The 23,974-nt window shown below is 48.2% G+C and overlaps 1 protein-coding gene across 4 annotated transcripts; it reads right to left on the bottom strand.

Moving 5' to 3' along the window:
* Positions 1-1,239: 1,239 nt before the first annotated feature.
* Positions 1,240-20,556, bottom strand: TEDC2 (tubulin epsilon and delta complex 2). 4 transcript variants are annotated; one of them, XM_074919161.1, is made up of 11 exons: positions 20,484-20,556; positions 20,305-20,403; positions 20,040-20,095; positions 19,350-19,561; positions 18,886-19,220; positions 17,395-17,448; positions 15,386-15,470; positions 14,929-15,037; positions 14,590-14,691; positions 13,953-14,164; positions 11,167-11,373 (listed from the first exon to the last, which is right to left on the bottom strand). In XM_074919161.1, exons 1-11 carry the CDS (start codon positions 20,507-20,509, stop codon positions 11,227-11,229), a joined length of 1,437 nt encoding a protein of 478 aa, XP_074775262.1. In that variant the 5' UTR covers positions 20,510-20,556; the 3' UTR covers positions 11,167-11,226. The 4 variants fall into 4 exon arrangements, 3 of the variants coding, with proteins under 3 accessions (XP_074775261.1, XP_074775262.1, XP_074775260.1); XM_074919160.1 differs by lacking the exon at positions 11,167-11,373 and adding an exon at positions 1,240-2,889 and having other exon boundaries at positions 18,886-19,561; XM_074919159.1 differs by having other exon boundaries at positions 18,886-19,561.
* Between the last annotated feature and the right edge of the window lie 3,418 nt (positions 20,557-23,974).

Here is a 23,974-nt window from a genome sequence, read left to right as displayed (position 1 = left end):
AAAAATAAAGGAGAAACCCACATTGTAACAGAAGCGGAGCTGTGCAGCAAGAGGGCAGCTGCGGGAAGGTGAGAAGATGGAGGATCAGAGGAGCTGATGGGACTGACTCTGGAAAAGGGAAGCTTGGGCATTAGTCCAGAGTTGGAAAGTGTTATCTCCCTTTTTTGTGGGCATTGTGCTGTCCTATGCCATCTCCAGGGAAATCATCCCACTCCCAGGAAGGGAGACTATAGCTGATTTGAATCAGCCTTTGCCCCTCTCCAGGCTTGCTCTGGAAAGCTGTGAGACCTGTTAGCATGTGAAGGGAGGTGGCTGGATCTGCAGGAGCGCTGGGATCTCTCTTTGCCTCGAGTTCTTTGCCTCTGGTTTCTTAAATAACATCCATAAATAGCAAAAGCGGACGTTGATCAGGTATCAGACGAATTCCCAAATTTCAGGGAGCGTCTGTGCTCCTGCAGTATCGCCCGAGGCAGCCCACTGCAGGACCCCTCTGCAGCACAGAGGGTCTGGCTCTGCAAATAAATAGCACTCAGAAAATAACTACAGATAAGTCAGATGTGCAGCACAAAGGGTTCTGCAAACTGAGAAGTTCTGTTATTTATTCTCCCGATTGCTCATTAGAGGGGAAGAGCAGCCACACAACCCCGCTGATCAATGCCCTTTGAGCAGCAAGGGCCAAACCCTGCCTTCTTAAGGCCGATACGTCCCCTTACAAGCACCATCTCCAGTTTTGTGAAGCTTTGTCAGACTTGCGACTGCTCAGGCTTAAATTTTGTGCTGAGTATTTACCCTAAGCTGAACCCTTGAAGAAAATTTCAGCTAAAATAGTTCAGCTGCTGCTGAGAGCAGGGTCTGGAAGAAAATACTCTGGTGACAAGCCTGGCAATGGGCCACTTGCAAACTGCTTCTTCAGAAACCAGTGGTGTGATGACACCCCTAAACACAGCTCTACCCCCACCCCCCCACCCCGAGAGGAGGATGCTGCCACCTCAGCCTGCCTCAGCTGCTCCTGCCTGCGACAGCAGCCCCATGCCTCCAGCCTCTGCTCATCAGGTTGGGAAGGACTCTTGGCTTCCGTCAAAACATGACTGCGTCAGTGGACTGACAGCTCTACAAGATTTTTTAAGTGGTGCTGAAGAGCAGTGTCTGGCCTTGAAAAAGCAGGTGACAAAACCAAGCTCTATTAGGTTAGAAAAACAACATTTTAATAGATCTCAGGTGTTGATCCATGAGGAATTTGACTATTTGACTCAGCAACACTGATGTAATCCCACTGTAGCAACCCTGTGCATCTTCTGCATTGGTACAAACCACTGCACCCACTCCTGTGTTAAACAGTTGCTTAACATTACAGAGGAGTAACACATATATATGTACATATGATGTATACATGCATATATCAAACTCCTCCATATATATATACACCGAGACACAGCTCACCAGATAGTGTTTCCAGAGCAGCAGCAAGCAGCACTACCCGCATGTCCAACCAAGGACCCTCTAAAACTCCAGAGGTCATTTAAAAGAAATTTGTTCTCTAAGTACTGAAACAGCAGATAGCAGAGGTGTGCATCGGTGAGCCATGCTGGCTTTGCCCCTGGTTTGAAAGGAAAAGCAAAAAGTCTTAGCAGGGCCAGGACAGGCCTGCACAAGCCTCAGGCTGGGATGGGGTCACCTCCAGGAAACTTCTCACACTCATGTGTGGAAAGCAGCTGGACGAACTTGCCCTTCTCCATTCAAAGAGGCGAAATTCGGGCAAATTTTTCTCCGATTCTGCAGCGGGTTACTATAAAACTCACAGGTGTGCTAAGGCAGAGAGGAAGAGGCTTCAGGTTGGTGCGAGCTACATGGTGTGAGCCCATTTTTGGGGGGCACCGAATCTTCTCCCCTCGGTGGGGCTGAGGCTCCTCCACGTGGGCACCCCTTCCCTCCACGCTCCTGCTGCAACTAACGTAAGGGTGTAATTTTCATAGCAGAAATAGAGACTCGCGTGCGTCCTCCTCCCTCTTCCCACAGGAGAAGAGAAAAGCGCAGCTGGGCCCGGATGAGTCACGCTGCAGGAGCCGAGATGGATGACACCCCCCTCCACACACACATATGTACCCACGAGGGATGTGCTGACCCGTCCGGGTGATGGATGGGGCAGCGGGAGCTCTCCCTGCAGCGGGGATGCTGCCCACGGCCGAGCTGCAGCGCCCTCAGAGCGGGGAGAGGCTCTGGAGCCTGGCTGTCAGGACTGCAGCAAAGAGCTGCGAGAAGGCAAGAAAAACCTGGAAACAGAACTTTCTGTTTTCAAGGAACAGAAAAAGAGCAGAAAGGGTTAATGGCTTTGGTGGGCAATGGAAAGATTGTTTTGAGCGAGTAATCCAGATATCTAGGAGGGAAACAGAGTTGAAGTGAAAAAGGATGAGGAACCCAGGATCCTTCTAAAACAGATTAATTACTCCATTTTTAAAGTAAGAAAATCCAGAATCAAATATGCTGCTGACCACCACCAGGGAAGGCCAGGGGGAGCGAGGTGCAGGAGGCGATGCACATCAGTGCCCAGCACTGGGGCAGCAGGAAGGAGTTTTATGGTGGGGGTCCGTAAGTAACCAGAGACACTAACATCAACTTTTTAAAGTAGATGTTAGAAAGCCAAAATGATCTGGAGACCACACGGAAATGCCAAAATAAAGAAGTCAGGGCCAGGATGCACACACCCACACCCTGCTTGCTCTGCTTACAGCTTCCCCACGCATAGCCCATCACTCTGCCAGCTGCTCAGGATGGGTCCTGCATGGCCAGGGTGGCCCACACCTCCATCCTGGAGCCAGTACCACTGTGTAGAAGGGGGTTTAGATGAAGGAATTATGCCTTATTTTTTCCAGAAACTAGTAGGTAATGGGCCTGGAAACAAGAACAGAAAACAACATATCTTAGGGCAAATAAAACTTTTGGGCAAAGATAATCAAAGATAATCTCTGCTATACAATTCATTTATAACCCTGCACTAGTCAAAGAAATAATATATATGCTTAGCTTGTTTCTCATTGTCAGGACACACAGTTCAGTATCTTGGGACCTGAGTTGTAGAAATCCAGCAAACAGCAGCCCTGAAGTCTGCGAGAAGTGAGCTCTGAACAAGTGACCCTCACTCATTTAAAAACTAAATACCAACAGATCACACACACTGACATCACACAGAGGAACTGTAAAAAAACAACCTAATACCAAAACCCAAGACAACCCACAGTAGTTTGTAAGAGCTAAGATATCCCCACAAGGCTTTTTCCCCTGTGGCTCTGTGAGGAAATTAGAAATCCTGCCTTTATTTGGCTGGGTCGGTTACAGTTCATGCACGAGCCACACATTAGATTAAGACCAGGGCAAGAAATACCGAGTAGCTATTTATTGCACAACTATCCCCCATAATAAACAAACTTTGACTGCAATGAAAAGTTGTCATGAAGCAAGAACAGGTGAACATGGCATCAACAACCATGTAGCCCACTGCCATAGATGGTCCAAATCACAGCTGCAACACAGGACTGGGGCTTCTTCTGAGCTCTCAACTGCAACTTCAACAGTTTTAAGGTAGCCATTAAATATAGGCATTGAATATACCCAATCCATGGACTCGCAAAAGCTACCTAAATATAGAAGGGCAGCTCTTAAGTGCTAAAAAGCTGAAAACCCGGAGGGAGAGAGGAATCATATGGGAGAGGAAATGGTGACATCTAGATTTACTGGAGGCAGCGGCTGTGCCGGGAAACACAGCCACCTCCTGGCACTGGCAGTGCAAGACACACACTCCGGGCAGTGCCTGCATGGTCACTCAGCACATGCCGTCACATCCTAGCAGAGGTAGCATTAAATTCTGAGCGGCTCTGTTAATTTTAAGATAAAGAACAGGGAAGAAACTCCTCACACAGCAGGAAAGCTTCATTAAGGAAGCACAGGTGGCCTCTCACAGTCCATTTTAAGTTGCGTAAAACTGGAAAATAGGCAGCAAAATAAATCAGGAGGCACGGTCTTGGATTCTAGTGACCTAAGAAGTATTTTCCAGGTCTATGATTCAGCAAAAGGAAAAAAAAAAAAAAAAAAAGCGGGGGAATAAAGCGGCAACAGCCACCAGGAAGTGTGGGTCTGAAAATAGCAGCAAAGTGTCACCTTGATCCACTTCAACAAGGGCTTCTGCAACAGTGACAAGTTGCTAGGTGACATCGCCCTGCTATTTTGGGTCCGTGTCATTACGCTGCTTGGTGAGCCCCCCTGGAGCATCTCCCAGCACCGACGGCTCAGCACAGGCAGGGAGACCGGCGCCAGCCTGCCAAAGGAACTTCCGAAACAGGGATGGCTTTTGAAATTAGAGATTCGTGTGTCTTACAAGAAAGATGCTTTCCTGTGGATTTAAATATAGATAGGAGCAGATGGAAAAGAATTATTATATCATGTGCCTGGCAGGAGCTCTGGTCCTTCGCTGCGCTGGGGCAGGCTGAGCGCATACAGACCTCCCGTGGCGCCTTCTGCCGCTCCTCTCCCGTCACCCATCAGCTGACTGCCCCACGGTACATCTCAGCAGACACTCCACACAAACAATACTGAGAACTAGGTATGATGTAGAAACAGGAAAAAACAGTGAACTAGGAGTAAAGCTGATCTACAGCAGCTTTGTTGATGTCCTCTGCCCCTGAAGAAGATGGTCTGGATACCTGCACGTGGACAGCTTTGGGCAGGCGCTGCCCGGAGAGCTGGACACCAGCAGAGCTTAGTCTGACTCACAGGGCATGCACACTAGATAAGAGTACATTAGAATAAGCTATTTGACTGCAATTGGTGCTTTAAAAAAAAAAAAACAAACCACCACAAAATAATGCCATTTTCATTGTCATAAGCAAAACCGAATTACTCTCTGTATATGAAGACCGTGGCACTCGCACTGCTAGGAGGAAGGAAAACATCGTTATATGATTCAAATCATTAATGGTCTGTTCCTTCAGACAACTCCATTAAATCCAGTGGGTTTGCTTTTGAAAGGACAACACAATCACTGCCGAGAGCTTTGTCACCCTCAAGGAGAAGACTCCAGAACAGCTGAGTGATGGGTCGTCACAAACACCATTTAATGTTGGACAAAGCCATGTAGTTAAGATTGATAATAGTTGCAAGGATTTTGCCAAAGACCCCAAATTTCCTAATGACACTAAAAATGAGCCTTGCAGGCTCACAGAAACACAGGGCTATGTTTAAATTTATATGCCTAAACTTGTTAAAATATAAAAAAAAATACTATGCCTGATTCATCCCCGCATCCAGCAATTTGAATTCCGTCCCATTACACAGCCAGCACAAAATTGTAATTAAAGCACTGCAGACTATTTATGGTTTCATTAATTTTTTAAAAGGCTTTCTTTGTTTGGGGTTGTGGTTTTGGTGGGGTTTTTTTAGTTATCATTCTTGTGCTCTCTCCTTCTGTGTGTTCATGTGCCTGGTTGGTACAAATACTCGATTCCTCCTGAAGGCAGTGAGACCAGCAAAAGCCCATGGCCTTGTGTGACAGCACTGAGCTGCCCAGCACTTTCAAAAGCAAGATTTACTGCTAAGATATCCTGTAGGAAACTTCATCTCAAAAGTGAAAAGTGTTGGATATTCTGAAATTTAGAACCTGAAGCAGGGAAAAAAAAAAAAAGCTCTGAATGGGCGAGATCCCCAGTTAATGCACTTTCCCAAATTCCAAAGCTACAAGGCTTTGGTGCCAGCTGCATCAAGAGATGCAGCACAGTGGTTTTACTAGAGGAAAAAGGATGGCAAGCTGCTACAGAGGTGCAGTGCAACATAATTTACAATGCAACTTCCCTTGTGGTGGATAAAGCAACCCTATTTTGAAGTCTTACTGACTTGAATGTGTGCATTGTCTCCCTTGTTTTCTTCTTAAACTGGAGATAAAATGAGACTAATAAATTGCTTCCCACTACAACATGCAAGGGCTGAAAAAATCCTAATCATCAGGCATGAGCACAACTGGGAGTTTGTGTTCTCAGAAACCAGGAGGGAAGATGTTAGACAGGCTTTTCTCTAGAGTCAGTCTCCTCCACTGACTCAGAGCTTGCTTCTATTTGCTTTTTCCCTATCCAAACTCCAGATCCACTGATTATCTTTCTTGTTCTGTCTAAAAATAAGTCAAACATCTCCGTTTGCCTGTCTAAATAGCCCACTGCTGTAATTTCTCGCCTTCTGAAATTACAGTTCAAAACTCGCTTTTAAATTTTTCCCTCACATTACCAACTCTTTATACCCTGGCATACATGACACACAGCTTCCTGGTCTCTTCTGTCTAACTGGGCTCAGATTAAGTAACAAGCAATAGATTTTTCTTGATTACAATGCTAAAATCCTTCTTTCTTCACAAACTAAAACCAAGATGATAGATCTTTTTTTTCTGAATGGTGGTTCTGATGTTGCAAAAATAGTATTCGATCTGTATGGTGGATAATAGAAGATTTAATACCTATTTAATGAATTGTTTTCATTTCAGACTGAGTCATGATTAGGGGTTTTGTTTTGTGAGGTTGTTTTTAATGGAAGTGAAGGAGGACTAGGAAGCTTCCAGTGAAACCAGGTGTTAACTGTGTAATGTCAGTGTACATGCTTGAGAGAAAAAAAACAGACAAACCCCAAGAGGTCTTCCTCCGGAGAGCATAGATGTGGCAAAATCAAGCTAATGAGAAAGTGAAATAATATCAATCTCATCTTACAAAGTGAAGAGCTCCTGGTTTCAGATCCATCATGTGCTACAGCCTCTCAGTGACCCCCCCTGGTGATAGAACTCAGGACTGGAAATGCACACCATGAACTAGCTGCCTGCCTGCAAAAAATCCACGCTGGCCCCTTCTTCTGGCTTTCAAAAGGCTGTTAAGGCATTTCCAGCTCATTGCTTACAGCATACTGAGAATTAAATGCCTTGGGACAGTCTGGACAAGCGCTACGCATCCTGCATTACCCACGTTCAGCATCCTCAGCATGGTTTGCACCCACATTTAACCCAACAACGTCACTTTTATCAGAAGCAGACAAAACTTCTCAGCAAGCTTCAGCTGGAAATCCCAAGCTCATGCTGAATTCTGTAACTCAGGGAGATATCGATTTGAGTAAAAAAAAAAAAAAAAAAAAAGTGTGTGGAGGACATATAGCTCCCCCCACCATTTCTACAGGCTTTCTGTCTCAGCATTTTATAGCACCATTGCTCTTTCTAGAAACCTTTGACTGGCACAAGAGTGCAGCTGCCCGACAAGTTGCTGATTCAGGCATTAATACCTCAGACTTGACTACATGTAGTGTTTTAATTAAGTAAACTGCTCTCTAGAGCTCACAGAAAGCTCATTTGGAGAACACCACCAACAGCAAATTTGTCATGTACAGAGAGCACTGAGAGTTTTCCTCCCAGTTCAACAGCATCTTAAACTGCTTGTTGGCGCAATTCCCTTATGCTCATACAGTTCCTCTGGTTTTGCCTCTCCAAGCTGCAACCTGTGCTCCAGGCCCAGCAGCGGGGAGTTCCTCCTGCCCTTGCCCCAGGGGTGGGACCCTGCGGCTCGTGCCATACATGCAGTCATTTCAGCAGGCCACAGGCTCCATCACTGCTCACACGCTGGCAGACCACTCAGAGAGGCCAGAAGAGGTGGGACATTCCTCCACACCACTCTTGGTGAGATTTACCTTCTTCCTTACCAAGATGCAAATTATTTCTGGTTTAGATAGAGATATCCCTGAAGCCAGACTGTTTAGTCTCTACATGCTGTATCTCTTAAGGGGGGGAGCCAGGGCCAGCACTTGGTGGCATATCTGATAACAGCTGCAGGATAAACCCCTTGAAGGTTTCTACACAATGAACATCCAGACTAACCAAAGATGACTAGTGCATGTGGAATCCTACAAGAGGTCTGCTGAGTTTCAATAAGGCCAAATGCTGAGTTCTGCCCTTGGGCCACAACAACCCCCAGCAGCGCTACAGGCTTGGGGAGGAGTGGCTGGAGAGCTGCCAGTCAGAGAGGAACATGGCAGGGGCATTGCCAGCCGGCTGAACAGGAGCCAGCAGTGTGCCCAGGGGGCCAAGAAGGCCAATGGCATCCTGGCTTGTGTCAGCAATACTGTGGCCAGCAGGGACAGGGAAGGGATTTGACCCCTGGGCTCGGCACTGGTGAGGCCGCCCCTCGATTACTGGGTTCAGTTCTGGGCCCCTCACCCCAAAAAGGCCATTGAATGACTCGAGCGTGGCCAGAGAAGGGCAACGGAGCTGGGGCAGGGTCTGGAGCACAGGTCTGCTGGGGAGCGGCTGGGGGAACTGGGGGGGTTCTGTCTGGAGAAGAGGAGGCTGAGGGGAGACCTCCTGGCCCTCTGCAACTCCCTGCCAGGAGGGTGCAGAGAGGGGGGATGAGTCTCTGGAGCCAAGGAGCCAGCGACAGGCCCCGAGGGAATGGCCTCAAGCTGCCCAGGGCAGGGTCAGGCTGGCTCTGAGGAAGGATTTCTGTGCAGAAGGGGCTGTTGGGCGTTGGAATGGGCTGCCCAGGGCAGGGGGGGAGTCCCCATCCCTGGAGGGGTTGAAGAGTCGGGTTGACCCAGCGCCGAGGGATCTGGTGGAGTTGGGAACTGTTAATGTTGGGTTGATCTTCAAGGTCTTTTCCAACCTAGGCAGTTCTGTGATTCTGTGATTGTAGTGTGCATTAACAGCAGCACTGCCTCTGTCTTTCCACCAGTCAAATGTATTTACAAAAAGGAAAAAAGGGGAGAAGTTGCAGAGGGGAAGGAAAGGAGGAAGACGATGGTAGCAGTTGGAAATGCTTCAAGTCACAGATTGTAGAAAGAAAAGAAAAAACCTGTCTCCTTCCAGGAATCCAGCTTCACATCCTTCAGTAGCGGGAAATAAAAACAACCTTTTAAGACTACTGTAGGGGACAAAGAAGGAATAAGAGCTGCTGATCCCCCCCACCCTCCCTGTGCTTTGTCTCTGCTCATGTCTACACAACACTGGTATCACCTATCGCTTTCCAAATACACTGCTCATTTCCTGTATTTTTGTGATACTATCCCCTGGCATCACAAATATTGCCTTTTGTCTTTTTCTGCTCATCTCAATTTGATGCACCAGTATAATTTCTTTCTATAACAATGGCACCTTTTATAATGAAAAAGAGCCCCCAACCACTGAGTTGCTTTTGAATCTTTATCTCTGCTACAGCACAAGACTCATTTGAAAAAGTGAGTCATTCAAATGATTTAAAGTCTTACACATTTATGAAAATTATAAAATGCCTCTCACACGGTGTAGGAAGAGTAATTAAAAAAAAAAAAAAAAATCACACTGCACCCAGAGGCACTAAACAACCCAGCTACCTGCCAGTCACACTGGCAGCTGTGCTCCCCTTCTGCACCCCTCCTACAGTGTCAGCTTGTCTTTTCAGCTTCTAACAACCCCCGCAACCCCATTTTTGTGGGCTCAGTCTCTTTTTCAAAGTCCTTTCACACCCGTGTAGTCCTTGCTGTGGCACTCAAGTTACTGCCAATTTACACTGGACTGCTCCACACAAAGCAGCAGATACTCCATGACTCATACAGCGCTTACAGACATGTTACAGATAACAGCAAGATAATTAACAAAACCAAATGTCTCCTCCAAAATTCAAACACGCAGATATTAATGCCCAGGGCAAATGACCATATTTAGGAGGCAGTGCCTGTTCCTATGAGCAGCCTTTAATCAATACCTTGCAATCCTCCAGTGCTCCTGACCACAGCACGGTTTCCCCCACAGGCCAATGCAGACTTAAACCACACAGCACACTGCAGGGGGGGAGAAGGTAACAAATCCCTGCCCTGACTGCATGGGATTTTAATGGGAATTCAAATACCATCTACAAAAAACTGAATGTAGTGCAATAAAAAAAAATAAAGTGGAAGTAAGAGATGCTGATTTTCATCTATCATATGAATGATTTTTAGTGAATTCTGAGTGTCAGAAAGGGCCAAACATTCAGAAGAGACAGACAACTAACTCTGGTCTTGGGGAAAATAAAAAAAAAAACACAACACAGAAGGAAAAAAGAATGACCACTGTCAGCACTGCTAAACAGCCCAGAGCTAAACCCTCCCAGGCAAATAGGCCTAGTCCAGCTAAGAGTTACAGTGCGAGTCAAACTGTAATAAGCAGAGGCACACAGTGGCCCTTCCCTAAATAGACTTCAAAGAGCTCACGGGCAGAGGTATTGCACTTGACTCTAAAGCTTTGCTTTAATGGTCACGCAGAAACGCCAGGGATTTCAGGATTACAAGCATAAAAACCTAAGATGCAGGAGGAAGCAAAGCTGGACCTTTCCCATGGTGACAAAGCCAGAATTGCCACAGAATCTGGGCAGGACATTGCACTAGTCTCTCCAGAGGGCTGCTCCTGCAGCAGCCTCGGCACAGGATGCATGAGGCAGGGGCCCAGTGCCACCTACCGGGCTGCTCCACCAGCTGCCTCCTGTGCAGCTGGGAACCCGACAGACATCTCCCGAGCCCAGACTTGCACACAGACTGCTGCCTCAGGCAGAACCACCAGCTATGATGACACAGCAGAACCCCTTCCCTTGTAAGCCAGGGGAAAGTCTATACAAAAGAGTCGTGAGGCTGCCTGCAGGGGCCCTGCACTGAGCAGCGGTGTGAGGGACAGCTCCAGCAGCACCACAGCCCTGGCCCAGCTCAGAGCGGGTACCCACAGACCAGAGTAGTTCCACAAGAGGCACTACTCTATGTGGCCTGGGCTGCTGTGGATGATGATATCAAAAAACAGTCAGTGACTAGACAGTGACCACTACAACGTTGGTTGTACAGAGTAACAGGGAAGCAGCAGCTCAGGTTCTCTGGATTTTCAGACACTGTGAGGCTGTGCCCCACCATACTGTGGCTGCCTGATCAGTATAAACCATGTTTTATTGCCAGCTACACTGCCTGCATATAGGAGCCTGGTGTCCTGACAGAGGCAGTCAAGAATCTAGAGATAACCAGAGAGACAGACCTTGGAAGAAGAGCCCAGACCGGTGTCTACGAGGCCTTGAACAGGCTTCACAAAACCTCAGGGTTAGAAAGTCATAAAAGTGATATAAAAAAAAAAAACCAAATCCCTGAAACAAACAGGCAGAGTAAAAAAAGTTAACAGAAAAGATTTATTGCTTAAAACTGTCTCTGGTTATGCAGGAGGCTCCCACTGGATCAGTCTGCCAGCTCATCTCTCACCAGCACAGGGAACCGCTTGCCTCCTTCACAGAGCTGCGTGTAAATCGCCCGATACAGCTGAGCTGCAGAGGCCTCCGGGTGGAGCCCGGCCTCCAGGACAGGCAGCAGTTCTGCCATCATGACCTGGGCAGGAGCAAAGGAGACACGTCACCAGAGCCAGTGTGCACTTCTAGGATTGCATGAAGTGAAGTGGCTGCATAACAAGCGCAAACTAAACAGAGCAGTGTGACTAATAACATGCTAATTCAGACAGATACTTTCTTTTGTCATATTTAACAAAGTCAGAGCTGTTCATCCTCCGCTCATGAAGCACACCCAGCATTCCAAAAGCAGTGAGATAAACACTGGTGCTTTTCCTCTGCTGCAGAGATGGCCCAGCACTGGGATAACACCAGCACCCTGCAAGAAGCTGAATGTTGTAGTTTAAGCCCAGCTGGCAACTAAGAATCCATGCAGCCACTCACTCACTCCTCTCCCCTGCAGTGGGATGGGGAAGGGAACCAGTAAAACTCGTTGGTTGAGATAAGAACAGTTTAATAACTGAAATATAATAATAGTAATGAAAAGGAAGATAAAAAGACAGAGAAATAAAACCCAAGAAAAACAAGGGAGGTACCACACAATTTCTCACCACCAATGACCAATGCCCAGTCAGTCCCCGGTATATAAACTCCCCCCAGTTTATATACTGGGCATGACGTCCTGTGGTATGGAATAGCCCTTTGGCTAGTTCAGGTCAGTTGTCGTGGCCATGCTCCCTCCAGCTTTTTGTGCACCTACTTCCTGGCAGAGCATGGGAAACTGAAAAATCCTTAACTTAGTTAGGGTAAGTGCTACTTAGCAACAACTAGAACATCAGTGTGTTATTAACGTTATTCTCACACTAAATCCAAAATACAGCACTGTACCAGCTACTAGGAAGAAAATTAACTCTGTTGCAGCCAAAACCAGGCAGCTGATACTGATTCAGGACTCTGCAACCACACAGTGAAGCACCTACTCACCCAACACTAACCCTTCACTCATGACTGTTGTTCCTGCACCTCCCACTTACGCCACATTAATCCAAGACAGACAGGAAAGTGGCCAAATCCAGCCCAAACAGAACAAAGCTGCACACCTCCCCAGCAGCACAGGCTACAGGGGATGCTAAAGCTGTCCAATATTCCCTGGCCTGGCCTCTGGTTTATTAAGCCCAGCTTGTGATCGCAGTCCATGCTGTCAACCCTCTGGCCTGTTTCAGCATAAATAACAGCACAAAGATCTGGGATTATGACTGTGGCTGACAACTCAAGCCCAGGTAAACTTCTAATAAAGGGACAAAAATTAGCTTTTACTACCCCATTCTTGAATTAATGCTCAGAAAGACATTTTGCCTAGGATGTTTTGTTGTGGGTTTTTTTTTTTTTTTTCCCCAGCTGGCATCAGCTAATGAAGTCTAAGCAGTCTGCACATTAAAAACCTACACAGCCTACTGTGCACACACTGCCTTCTCACGAGAAGGGTGGACAATGAACTGCACATGTCAGTCACCTCCCTCACAGCATTCTTCAGTGGTGGAAACAAAGGAAGCCCCAAACAGAATATACAGGGCAACTGCAAGGGCTTCCCTTGCCTGCTCTCCATAAATTTCTGCACAGGGACAGGGAAATAGAACATACGGATTTTCTGATTCTTGGCATTCCTCCATGGAAAGGCAATGGACGGGCTTGACCCAGAAACAAATACCCTGGAAAAGTATGTATGTATCTTGTACCAAGTCAATTCATTTCACCCGTCCCGAGAATTTCACCTACTTTGCACACTCTGCACAGAGCTGCTTCAGATACTCAGAGCTCACCCAGCACAAAAAAGCAGCTATTTAGATACACGTGCAGAGAAAATTGTGTTACTTGATAAAGCATCAGGCAGCAGGCTTCAGTCACTATTTCATTTTGAGCAGATAAAAATCAAAAACCTCACAATTTATAATTCAGGATTATAGCACTAAAGTCCCATTTGAAGACAGGCAGCAGTATCTTCAGCCAGAGGGAGGTGTGCTACCAGTTATAAATAACTCTTCCCTAGCTTACAAAAAATGGCTTTTCCAAAGCCTCTATCATTCAGGTCAACAGCGAAGGCTAGGTCAAAGGACTAGATGTGATTTCACAGATCTTCCCTACCCTTTGCTGTTGCTGGATGAGAAAAAGTGATCCCTGTGTAGCAAGAACTCTACTAAGGCTGGTGGAGAGACAGACCTCCTATCATGTTCTGACAGGCAGTCTCAGAACAGTAAAGTCAAGATTAGCAGCACAGTGGTTTGATAATTAAAGGGAAGGAACAGACAGCAGAGGAGTTCACTAGCTAGAGGTCATGCAGGAGAGAATGACAGAGTGTTGCCCTAATGGGACTGTAAAGGGCTGCCAAAAGGGGTCTTTGGGCATTACCAACAAAATCCTCCACTGTCAAACTCTTTCAGTGTTAAACAAAAGAAAAATCTTATCCGGAGAGATCTCTCCTCTGGCCTTAAGAAAAAAAGTAAGTCCATTTATCTACAAAGCAAGACACTGATAGCACTTGGACAGGAGGCAGAAACAGAGAAACACCACTGGGACAGCTTGCTGTGCTGCTGCTCCCCATCAAGACCCGGTATACCAGCTGTTGCCCCACAATTGCCCTTTCCTTGCCCTGCCCCAGGAGCACTAACACCTTTAAAGACTCACCTTTTGTAAGGCAATTTCTTGGTGCAGCATTGACACTTGCAGCTTCAAGGCAAACAGGTCGCTCAGCTCCTGGAAACTGGAGTACCAAAGGAGAGGCACAGCCAGCACACCTGCACTGTCACACATCTGTCCCCTGGGAGGAACACAGGCTGGAGAGCAGCTTCCTAAGTCCCCAGTGCAGTCTGGGCACAGCCCCACCTGGGACTCCACAGCTGCCAGGATGGAAGAATTGGCAGGAAGCAGAAATATACAAGTTAAATCTCTGCTTGCAGAATTTGTGACCTACTTGCTGTTACTAGAAATGAATGACTAGTGACCCTGTATTAGGGTGAGCTCCTCACACAGAGGACATCTTAAGCTATGTCACGCAATCTCCCCCATCTCTCCATAGCTCCCTCACCAGCCCTGCTAAATTGCAGCAGTTAAAAGCTCCAAGCCTCTCCCGAACACAGATGGGTGGCAAACAGAGACCACGGCTTCGTTTGCCACCAGAGAATTCTACATGCTACATTACCAGTAAGGATGACCAGGAGAAAATTTGTGTTGGCCCACAACGTTCTGTGCACAGATAGCAAACTACCCTTCCAGCACAGCTGGCCACATCCATACCTGACTACAGAAACAGGGACTGGCTCACCTGCTTGCAGAAGCTGCAGCTTGTGCAGGCACTGGGAAACTATCGTTTGCAAACCCTCCAAGGTTAGAAGACTTTCATATTCTCTCTGCAAAGTGGGATGGTCTAGAAGAGAAGCAGAGGAAAACCAGCAGGCATGAGTAAACTGAAACCTTCTTCCCCAAATACCAGTTTCTGGAATGACCTTGGGTTTACCAGTCCTCATTTTAAGCAGAGAATGCTCCTGTCCCTCATGTCCAGCACATGCCAAGAACATAAGACACATGGAACTGGAGCACACTGAAATCATCCTTATTCCACCTTCTGTTCCCTCCACCCTGCTTTTTTTTTTTCTCTCCTTACCTGCAGGCTCAGCTTCCACATACTGGCTCAGAAGGGAAGGGACATCCTGGAGGACCTTTAATTCCTCCTCTATCTCTGCAGGACTGAAGGCAGGCATTGGTGAACAAAACTCAAACAGCAGCAGCTTAAGGAAGGTTTCACACTATGAGCTCTGTGTGCTGCCCCGAGCCAGGCTAGCTGGGATCAGGGGCAGTGGGAAGAGCCTGGGAAGTGGCATCACAGGGGGAAGGCGAGGACAGCACAGCTGTGTATGGCATGTTTGCCTGGATCAAAAGTTTTATGACTGCTCAAAAGCTGCACTATGAAAAAAAACACTTCCTAGAGACCCAGCTTGAACTCCTGTTATTGGAGCCATAACTCTCTCCAGATGGGAGCACACTGCAGAGTGATTGCACCCGGTGCCTGCTGTACCACACCACATGCTCGTGGAAGGGGGCGGTGAGCTGAGAAAGGATACAGTTGTCTGGATCCTCTCTATAAAACGATTCCTTGCAGCTGCTGCATCTGCACTTGTTTGGCAGAGATGACATTTCTCCCAGGCCCTGAAAATTCAAAAGGGGCAGGAAGTGGAGTTATGCTTCACTATCCTAGACAGTGCTCACATTGAGCTGCAACACTCCAATATGACATATCAGCACTTCAAATACAAGCATCCTCCTTAATCCCCTCTTTTACAGGTTATTTACTAGCCATTCCCCCCTCATTTTTGACAGCTGGTATTAGAACAACAAGAACACCCTGTAGAAAGTATCAGACATCACAAAACACCTATTTCTCAACTTGTTTTGAGGGGAATGATTTACAGCCATCAGAAGAGACACAACACATTTCTATAAGCAGAATGTGAACTTGCAGCAGATCACTAATTCTGTTGAATCACCCTACCTATGTTTTTTACCCTACAGGAAACAAAACTTCTCTTCCTTGATTTCTGTACATTCACTCTGTTAGTAAATGTGTATAAAAATAGCAGTGGACAGGAAAAATTCTCACCCTAGTTTTTACCACAGTGATTCCTTCAAATACTAAACTTCCTTGAGACTGTCCTTTAATTTTTTTGGACAAAGTGGTATGTTTGGCAAGAAGCATGACAGCAGTACGTCAGTAGCAGAGACACAAAGCATAAGAGGTTTGCGGACAGTATCAAGAGTAAGCTGGCTAGGACCTTGTATCAGAGTCCAGTTTTTAAAATAAAGTGTTAGACATAACAGCACTACCAGAGAGGTGCATTTCAACACCCCCACCGATGCACTGTCCCCAAGATATCCTTTATGTACAGGATCGCTTTAAAGCGCAGTGCATCTCAGCCAGTCTCCCAAAACCTGCTGCAGTAAGTGAGAGCCATCAGGAGGAAGCCTAAAATAGTTATGCAGCGCATGACTGTCTAACCTGAGCATGCAGGTCTTCTCTCCATCCAAACGGATCTTTTAAATCATGATAGAAACTGCAGTTTTCAGAAACACATTATGCAAAGAAATAGCAAGGTTAACAGAACAGCAAAGAAGTTACTAGGCAAGATGCATTCCCTCTGTAAGGGATCTTTAGAGCAAAGGTTATTTTCAATCTGTTGCAGAGCTGAAAGTAATAGTAAAGAGTGTAAAATTACACCAAGTGATTATGATGCCAAAGGGCTCAGTTTACAAGTGAAAATTATAGGAATCAAGTCTTTACAATTTGCTGAAGGGCAACTAACAAATTGGTGTCTGATAAATGACAGTTCCCAAGAGGAGGAGGAATTCTTAAAAAGAGTAGCACAAGAGGCCATAGTTAGATTCAAGATAGGGTTTAAGCTTAATACCTGTACAAACTACATAATGAGAAGTCTCCAGAATTACAGCGAGATTTCTCAAAGGAAACGGTGAGAAACCCTTCCAGAGGGCTGGAGAACAGACTAGAGCACCAAGGTAACCAGAAACCCAACTACCTGCACCATCGGTGCAGTGACATTGTATTTGGCTCTATTTAAGAGAGTTAATCAGCAGGAATCAGCCTCAAACACACGCTGACATGGTGCTTCCAGGCTAGAGAGGTGCCTCAGCAGAGCAGTTCAGGTCTGCATCTGATTGGGAAATTCTTTCATTGCACAAGGTATACAGGCACCCACCCCACGGGGCTTCCTGTCTTCAACAAGTATATGGTATCAGCAGACACTTCTGCAGTGCCATTAAACCCAAAGTTACAGCATTCTAGTACCTTTACAACTCCAGGATTAGCAGGGATTAACACTCTGAAAACAAAAGCAGCACTAGTGGCTAGAATAACATGAAAACACATAACCCTCAGCAACAGCCTTGCAGACAACACTGTATCGGCCCACTCCTGCTCTCAATTCAGACCCCACACACTGTGGGGTCAGCACACCTTGTAACCTACAAACCAGCCAGGTCTCCCCCATCTGACCCCTCTTCACAGCCCTTAAGCAGAGGGTAGTTCTGGACTGGACTGATCCAACCAGGCTGGGCTTACCTGGAGTTCCTGGAATAGGCCTTCCTGTAGGGAAGGGGTAGCTTCAGCTGGCATCTGCAGAACAAGAGAAGCATCAATCCTGATGGCCAGAGAGCAGTGGAGCCTTGTCTTCAAACAGAGAAAGTTACATTTTGCCTAAACTTGAAATTAATTTAGCTGTAATGGAAGATGTCAGCAACCCTGGAGACTGAATCCACCACTGGCTTCAGCCTGCCCTCAAGGAAGGGGTATCAGTCTGCTCATTCATTTCCACAAGCATCAATGAGCTGAGTTGGGAGAGCTCCTGCATCCTACCACCAGCCATCAGAGGTTCATCCAAGGTGAGAAACTGGGAGCAAAGCTCTGAAAAGGCAGAGTACACACATGGAACAACGTGTTCAGCAAAGGTGATCAATCCAGACATGAGCACAAGCAGGTCTCCCTGACACTACTGCCATACCTGAGCATGACAAGACAGCTTTGCTTAGCAGCATAAACACTCAAAGGAATGGGAACAGGACATTTCAGCTTCCACAGGGAATATGCATCTTAAGACCAAAGCAAAATAATCCCTAACTTGTTATTAGAAAAACATGTGGGTTGGCAGTTAGAGCTAGAGTCACATGCAGACTAAGAACACAAGACCACAGTTGGGATTTTAAGTAAATAAATATCTGAATCCAGATTCCTGTTCCCCCAGCAACTGTCACTCAGTGTCCTGTGTCCGTTCCAACACCACGCGAACAGCGATAATTTCCTCCCTGCACAAACACAAGAGTTGGGTTGTGGCATCTTAGAACTATTTCTCAAAATTTTCCAGGGAAAGGCATATATCAGATCTGAACTTAACTGTTTCTTTAAAGCAAAGAGTACACAGAAAATAATATAGAAGTTGTTTAAACAAGACAGACTGGTCTGACTGCAAAGCCAATCTTCTAAGTATTATTTTGCCAATTTTCACAGAGTATCTCAGTAACATCCACTTCATAATTCTTCCCACACCAAACACTTGCAACAACTGCATTCTAGTCAATACTGATTTGTGTAGTTACATGAGCAGTATCTTACAGGTTAAAGTGGGTAGTATTAAGCCCAGATGCATTCCAAACAGCATTACGCATATGAGTGAGAGAGCATGCACGTAAGCATGCAATTTAAAAAAAAAAAAAATCAATAAGCTGTAATAGAAAGTGCACTCAGAGGAGAACTAAGGCTCATGAAAACTCTATGGGGACAACTTTCCAAAACAGTCACAGGAGGCTATGAAATATCAAAAGTCTTAATTAAAGACTTTCAACATCCCAGCCATCCAAAAGTAAGCCCTTAAAATGAAAACACTTACTCAATCACAATAAAGGCTTTTAAACTGTAAAGGATCCTTCCTCTTGAGAAGGGTCTGAGGAGCAGTGAAACCAAGCTGGGTCCTACAGAGCAGGAGAAGAGACCAAGCTTTCCAGATGTGCTAGTCAGCGTCAGGCAGAACAAGAGAGGTGCCCATCTCTCAGCACTTACCTCTTTCCCTGCACGGTGACTGTCTGAGGTGAGGTGCCCCTTCCCAATACACCTTCCATTGCAGGGTCCTCCTGTTTGCTGGACTCTCCCAGGAAACCACAATGTTTCTTTCCTGCGTCACATAACTGCTTGACAGCAGCTACAGAGTTATGTCCCCCTGCTGAATCCCCTATGGAAAAGTTTTGCTGCTCATTTGGAGCAGATTTGGACAAGCCACTTGTCTTTTGGGGTTCAGCTGAAGCACAGACCTCTGTGTCACTGATTGCTGTCCTATGACTCCTTCCTTGTTTGCAAGACACCCCTTTTGAGGAGCTATTCCCAGCTGTCCTGGGGCCCTGAGAAACACATCTGGATGGGGCTTTCCTTTGTAGTTTTTTCACATCTGGGTCAGTTCTATAAGGGGCTCTTAGCTGGTATGAAGAAGGCTTCTTCAAAGAGGCAGGTTTTTTCCTTACAGCTCTCACCTTTGTGCTCTCAGGAACATCCTGAACAGGTACAGGAATTTGCTGTTCTTCAGCATTCTTAGGTGCAGGTCCCTCACCTGCAGATTTCTCTCCCGTAGCCTCCTGGGCCTCTAATGGATATTTTGAGATGCTTTTCCTGACTTTCAGTGCCTTCTCTAAGGCCCTGTTCAGCAGTTCCAGCTCCTCCAGCTCCTTGGGTGAAGGCCTGTTCTCTGCAAGAGGAGAAAACATATCAGAAGGTCCAGACCTGGATCTTCTTCATTTGTTTCTACACCAACTTGCTCTTCCAGGTACCACAGAAGGTAATTGAGCGCAGTGAATGGTGCAGTGGGTATTTTAGCTACACTCCACAGCAACTACACAGAGGATCCATGCAAGCTTGCCAAAGCCTTGAAGGCCCAGGATGGATGTGAGTCACAGGAGGAGACAGTTTCCCAAATCCACCTCCCCTTCATCAACAAGTGGCAACCACATCTCAGTCAGGCCTGCAGACACTTCACTGCTGGCCTTAGGTACTTAGTGACACGACTCCAAGCCAACACCAAGGGGAAAGTGGGAGGAAAAGGGTAGAGTGGGGCTTTAAGTCAATGCAGAGCACCGGGACTTCTAACATCGAAGCTGGTTCAGCCCCGGTCAGGCCCAGGGCCTGCGTGACATCAGAAGGCACCAGAGGGAGAGGGAAGCGCTCACCCTGTCCGCTGCTGGAGCCGGCCTCTGCCTGCGACTGCTCCTCTTCCTCGCTGTCCCTGGGGGGGTGGTGAAGAAACATAGCTCCAAGGGCCCGCACTGCTGTACACGGGCGGGTTCAGCTTCCCCCGCGCCCTCCGACGCGTCCTGAGGGGGCACCGGGGACCCCGGGCTCCACCGCCTCCCTCCCGGCCCGCTCTGGGGCTGGACCGCCCGGGGGAGCCTGCGGGGCGGGGGCCAGGCCGGGCCCGGGGCCGCACTCACTCACCAGCGCCGCAGGAGGGCCCGGCTCCGCGCCGCCCGCTGCTCCAGCTCCTGCTGCCGCTCCGCGCCTTCGCCCAGAGCCGCCGCCAGCGCCGCCGCCGACCTGCAAGGCCCAGCGCCATGAGCGGCCCCGCCGGGGCTCGCCGGCCCGTCCGCCCTCCCGCCCTGCCTGCCCGCTCTCACCGCCCGCCGCAGCCCGCGGGCAGCATGGCCGCTGCAGCCCGCTCCGCGCCGGTCCTGGCCGCTGCACCGCCGCCCCGCGCACCGCCGCCGCAGCCACACGCGCTAACCGCCGCGCCGGCGCTCCCGCTCCTTATCGCCCTGCCAGGACCTGCGGGGCGGGGCGCGGCCCGGCGCGCGGCGCGGCGGGCTCTGAGGGGAAGGGCGGGCGCGGCCTCGCGGGTCTCGGGCGGCTCCCGGGGGCTCCGAGCCCGCCCGGGGCGGGTGGCCGAGTGCCGGAGACCCCCGCGCCCCGCCTGGCCCGGGGGAGTCGTTTTTTTCCCTCAGATGGGTCCAGCGCCTCTGTGAGAAGAGCCGGCCGACCCCGGGCAGGGCTCAAACCGCGCCGGCGGGGCAGCTCCGTGTGTCCGCGCTCTCCCGGGGGCCGCGGCGCAAATGAGCTTTTATTTCTCTCGGCCTTTGCAGCGGCTGCCGCGGAGCCTCCTGAGAACGCAGAGCTCGCCCATCGCCGCGGGAGCCGGATCGCCCCGGCCCGGCTGCACAGGGCCCGCAGCGGCTGGAGGTTGAAGTCGGAGCGTCCCCGGGGCCGTGTGTCAGCCCGCTCGTGTCCTGCCCACGGACGGGCCCTCGTGGGGACCCCCAGGTCCGTGGGGACAGCGGAAGGGCCGGCAGTGCAGCACCCCAGGCTCCGCAGCTGCTTCTGCTGCCTTTGGGTGGCATCAGCAAAGAGGCAAATCTGGTTTTTTGTTTTTTTGATGGGGAGAGAGGATTCTGCCTTGTTCTGCGCCAGCTGCCTGGTTGATAACATGATCTGTTTTGGCAGCGGAATGCTGCTGGGATCCCGTCAGGGTGCAGCTATTGCTGCTATCCCATAGCTGGCACTCGGAGGTGCCTCTGCCAGGCATCCGAGGAGCAGGAATCCAGTCCTCTCCCATGCACATCAGAATCAAAAATTTAAAAATTTAGGAAGTAGGAAAGAAGTGGTTCTTCGCCTTTGAGGGCTGAATCTTCAGGTTGAGATGTAATTTCTCTGTGGCCGAGTGACCACAGACTCTTCTAAAAAGAAAAAGGTGAGAATTCCAGGTGACTCATGGACTTTAAAACCCCTTATAAAACATTGCAAACATATCAGTAAAATCATGGCATCTATGACAGTTCATTGTAGGCTTCCACTGTTGCCGTCACAACATAGTTCCAGGTGTAATACGCACATTTGGTGTGTGCAAAGAATGACTTTTATTTCTATGGATTTTGCAACAGAATCTGAAAATGAGGCTGGCTCTGTCCTGCTGCATATCTTGCAAATAAGTGTGAATTCACTGTCAAAACACTGTTAACAATTCTGCTTTTGAGCTGTGAGCCAAGGCATAGGGCAGCCTGCTTTTCCGTGCCTAAGTGGGCTCAGCGGGGCTAACAGGAGTATCAAACACTCAGAAAATACTTTAATCAGCAAAGTCAACAGCTGTAATGCTGTGAGGCCCCCCCCCCGGGGAGCACAGCAGCAGGACAAGAAGGGCTCAGCTTTCAGACAGCTGCTTCTCTAGGTCGATTGCCTTTTCCTTCTGCAAGGTTCCCACTGGATTTGCTTGTTGGACAAATAGGGGCTTGACTCAGAATATCCACATTTGCTTTGGAGCAAAGGACAAGTGGTCCCTAAGATGTTTCAGGCTGAATAGATTGCTTCATCTCGACTCTAAATGCATGAAGCTTCTTGTGTTTGCCTCCTTTTGGCAGAATTATCGCCGTGGTTTTCTGCAGCTGAGGTTTAAGAGCCCGTCCCAGCCGGGGGGTGCGGGAGGTGCAGCCGGGTGCCTCTGCCCGGGGTTTGCTGCCAAAGGCGGGAGGTGCAGTTTTACTTTCACTCAGCAGAGGGCCGAGTGCTGCCGTAGCTGCCAGCATCTCCCGGTGCTCTGGGAGAACACAGCCTGGGCGGTCCATGAGTTACAGATCTCCTGAGGCACCTGGATGCTGTTGACATTTAAGCAATTAAGAACAACTAAAAAGGGGATCAGACTGCTGTAATCCAGGAAAGTCACCTGAGGCCTGAAGCCCACTGGAGCAGCACTGCTGATGCTGCTAACTTTGCATCAAGTCTCTGTGGTTTAGAAGTGCTAAGAAAGCAAGACCCCTGAAAGCCAAGAAACCTTTGTATTTGAGATGAACCAGGCATGTGACCCCTCCCGAACCCCTGGCTTTGTGCAGGCAGTAAGATTCTTACAAGAAAGCTTTAGTGCAGGCCCCTTGACGTTAATATGAACCTTGCTGGGAAGAAGAAGGACAGATGACCATTTGCATGTTGCCTCTGAGTCAAGAACAAGGTTAGGCAAGTGCTGCTGCCACCACAAAACTGGGAGGGGCAGCACGCCAGGAGGTGGAGAGGGCAAAACTCTAACTGCCCCTTCCAACCGCAGTAAGCGTGGCACAGGTTAAGCTGTGGTGCAAGAGTTGGGGTGAGGTGATAATTAGCAAGTGGATAGCAGAAATTTACTGACAGAGATAAAAGCCACTGCCCTGCTGATGCCTGGGACTCAAAGCATGCCTGCATTTGGCATCACAGCCTGGCTGCTGAAGAGCTCCCTCCCTGCAGTGGACCCACTCCCTTCCACACCTCTGCTACGGGCTCCTGCTGCCTCGCCTTATGGTGAGCCTTGTAACAGGGCAGCTGCTGAGTAAATCAGTTCGCACCTTCTCTTGTGGGTGGTTGGCTTTCCAGTGGATCATCTGGCAAACCCAGCTGAGGAAAAAAAATCCAAGGTATTTGCATCTGATTCTTCTCACTGACAGCAGCTCATGCTAGAAGGGGTAAATGCAGCAAAGAACCATATTCTGTTTGTGCAGCACCAAGACCTGACCCAGCACAGACCTGACCTGGCACAGCTGGCACAGGGGATGTGGATTTTAAGCTAACAGAGTCTAAACTATGGTTCTGCTTCATGACTTTTCTTGCAGGGAAAGTGCTGGGTACCACAACATGGCACACATGCTAAGTAACATTTAAACCGGTGCAAATTATCACTTAAAGATTTATTTACAAAAGATATGTAGGTTAAAATACCTGTGCAATATACAAGTGGCAGCTGCTGGTAGTCACAGCTCTGCCAGCAGTTATTTTTGGTATCTGCAGTGATGAGGCATTTTGCATAGATGAGATGTAGGGGAAGTTACAGTGTCAGCACTCATTGCTTAGGTTGACAGGTGCCAGGTGATACTCTGCAATCCATATGTATTTTTTACTGAGAGCCCAACTATCAAATAGCTGTAGGCTAATAAAAATAGATGTCCTGGCACTTGGATCTCCTGCTAGGTGCCTAAAGCTCTTTGACAACCCTGCCCATAGTCTATCATGGTAGGACTCCCTAGGGTAAAACCCAAGTAGGCATCACACCTTGATGAACACCAAGAAGCAAAAAAAGAGGCAGGAGATAATCTTTATAACTACTAAACCTACCCACACTTTATTATATTACATACGCTATGCTCCTGTGTCCTGCCCA

This window comes from Athene noctua, chromosome 15, assembly GCF_965140245.1.
Source record: "Athene noctua chromosome 15, bAthNoc1.hap1.1, whole genome shotgun sequence".
Taxonomy (NCBI): Eukaryota; Metazoa; Chordata; class Aves; order Strigiformes; family Strigidae; genus Athene; species Athene noctua.
This window is presented reverse-complemented; position numbering and strand designations above follow the sequence as displayed.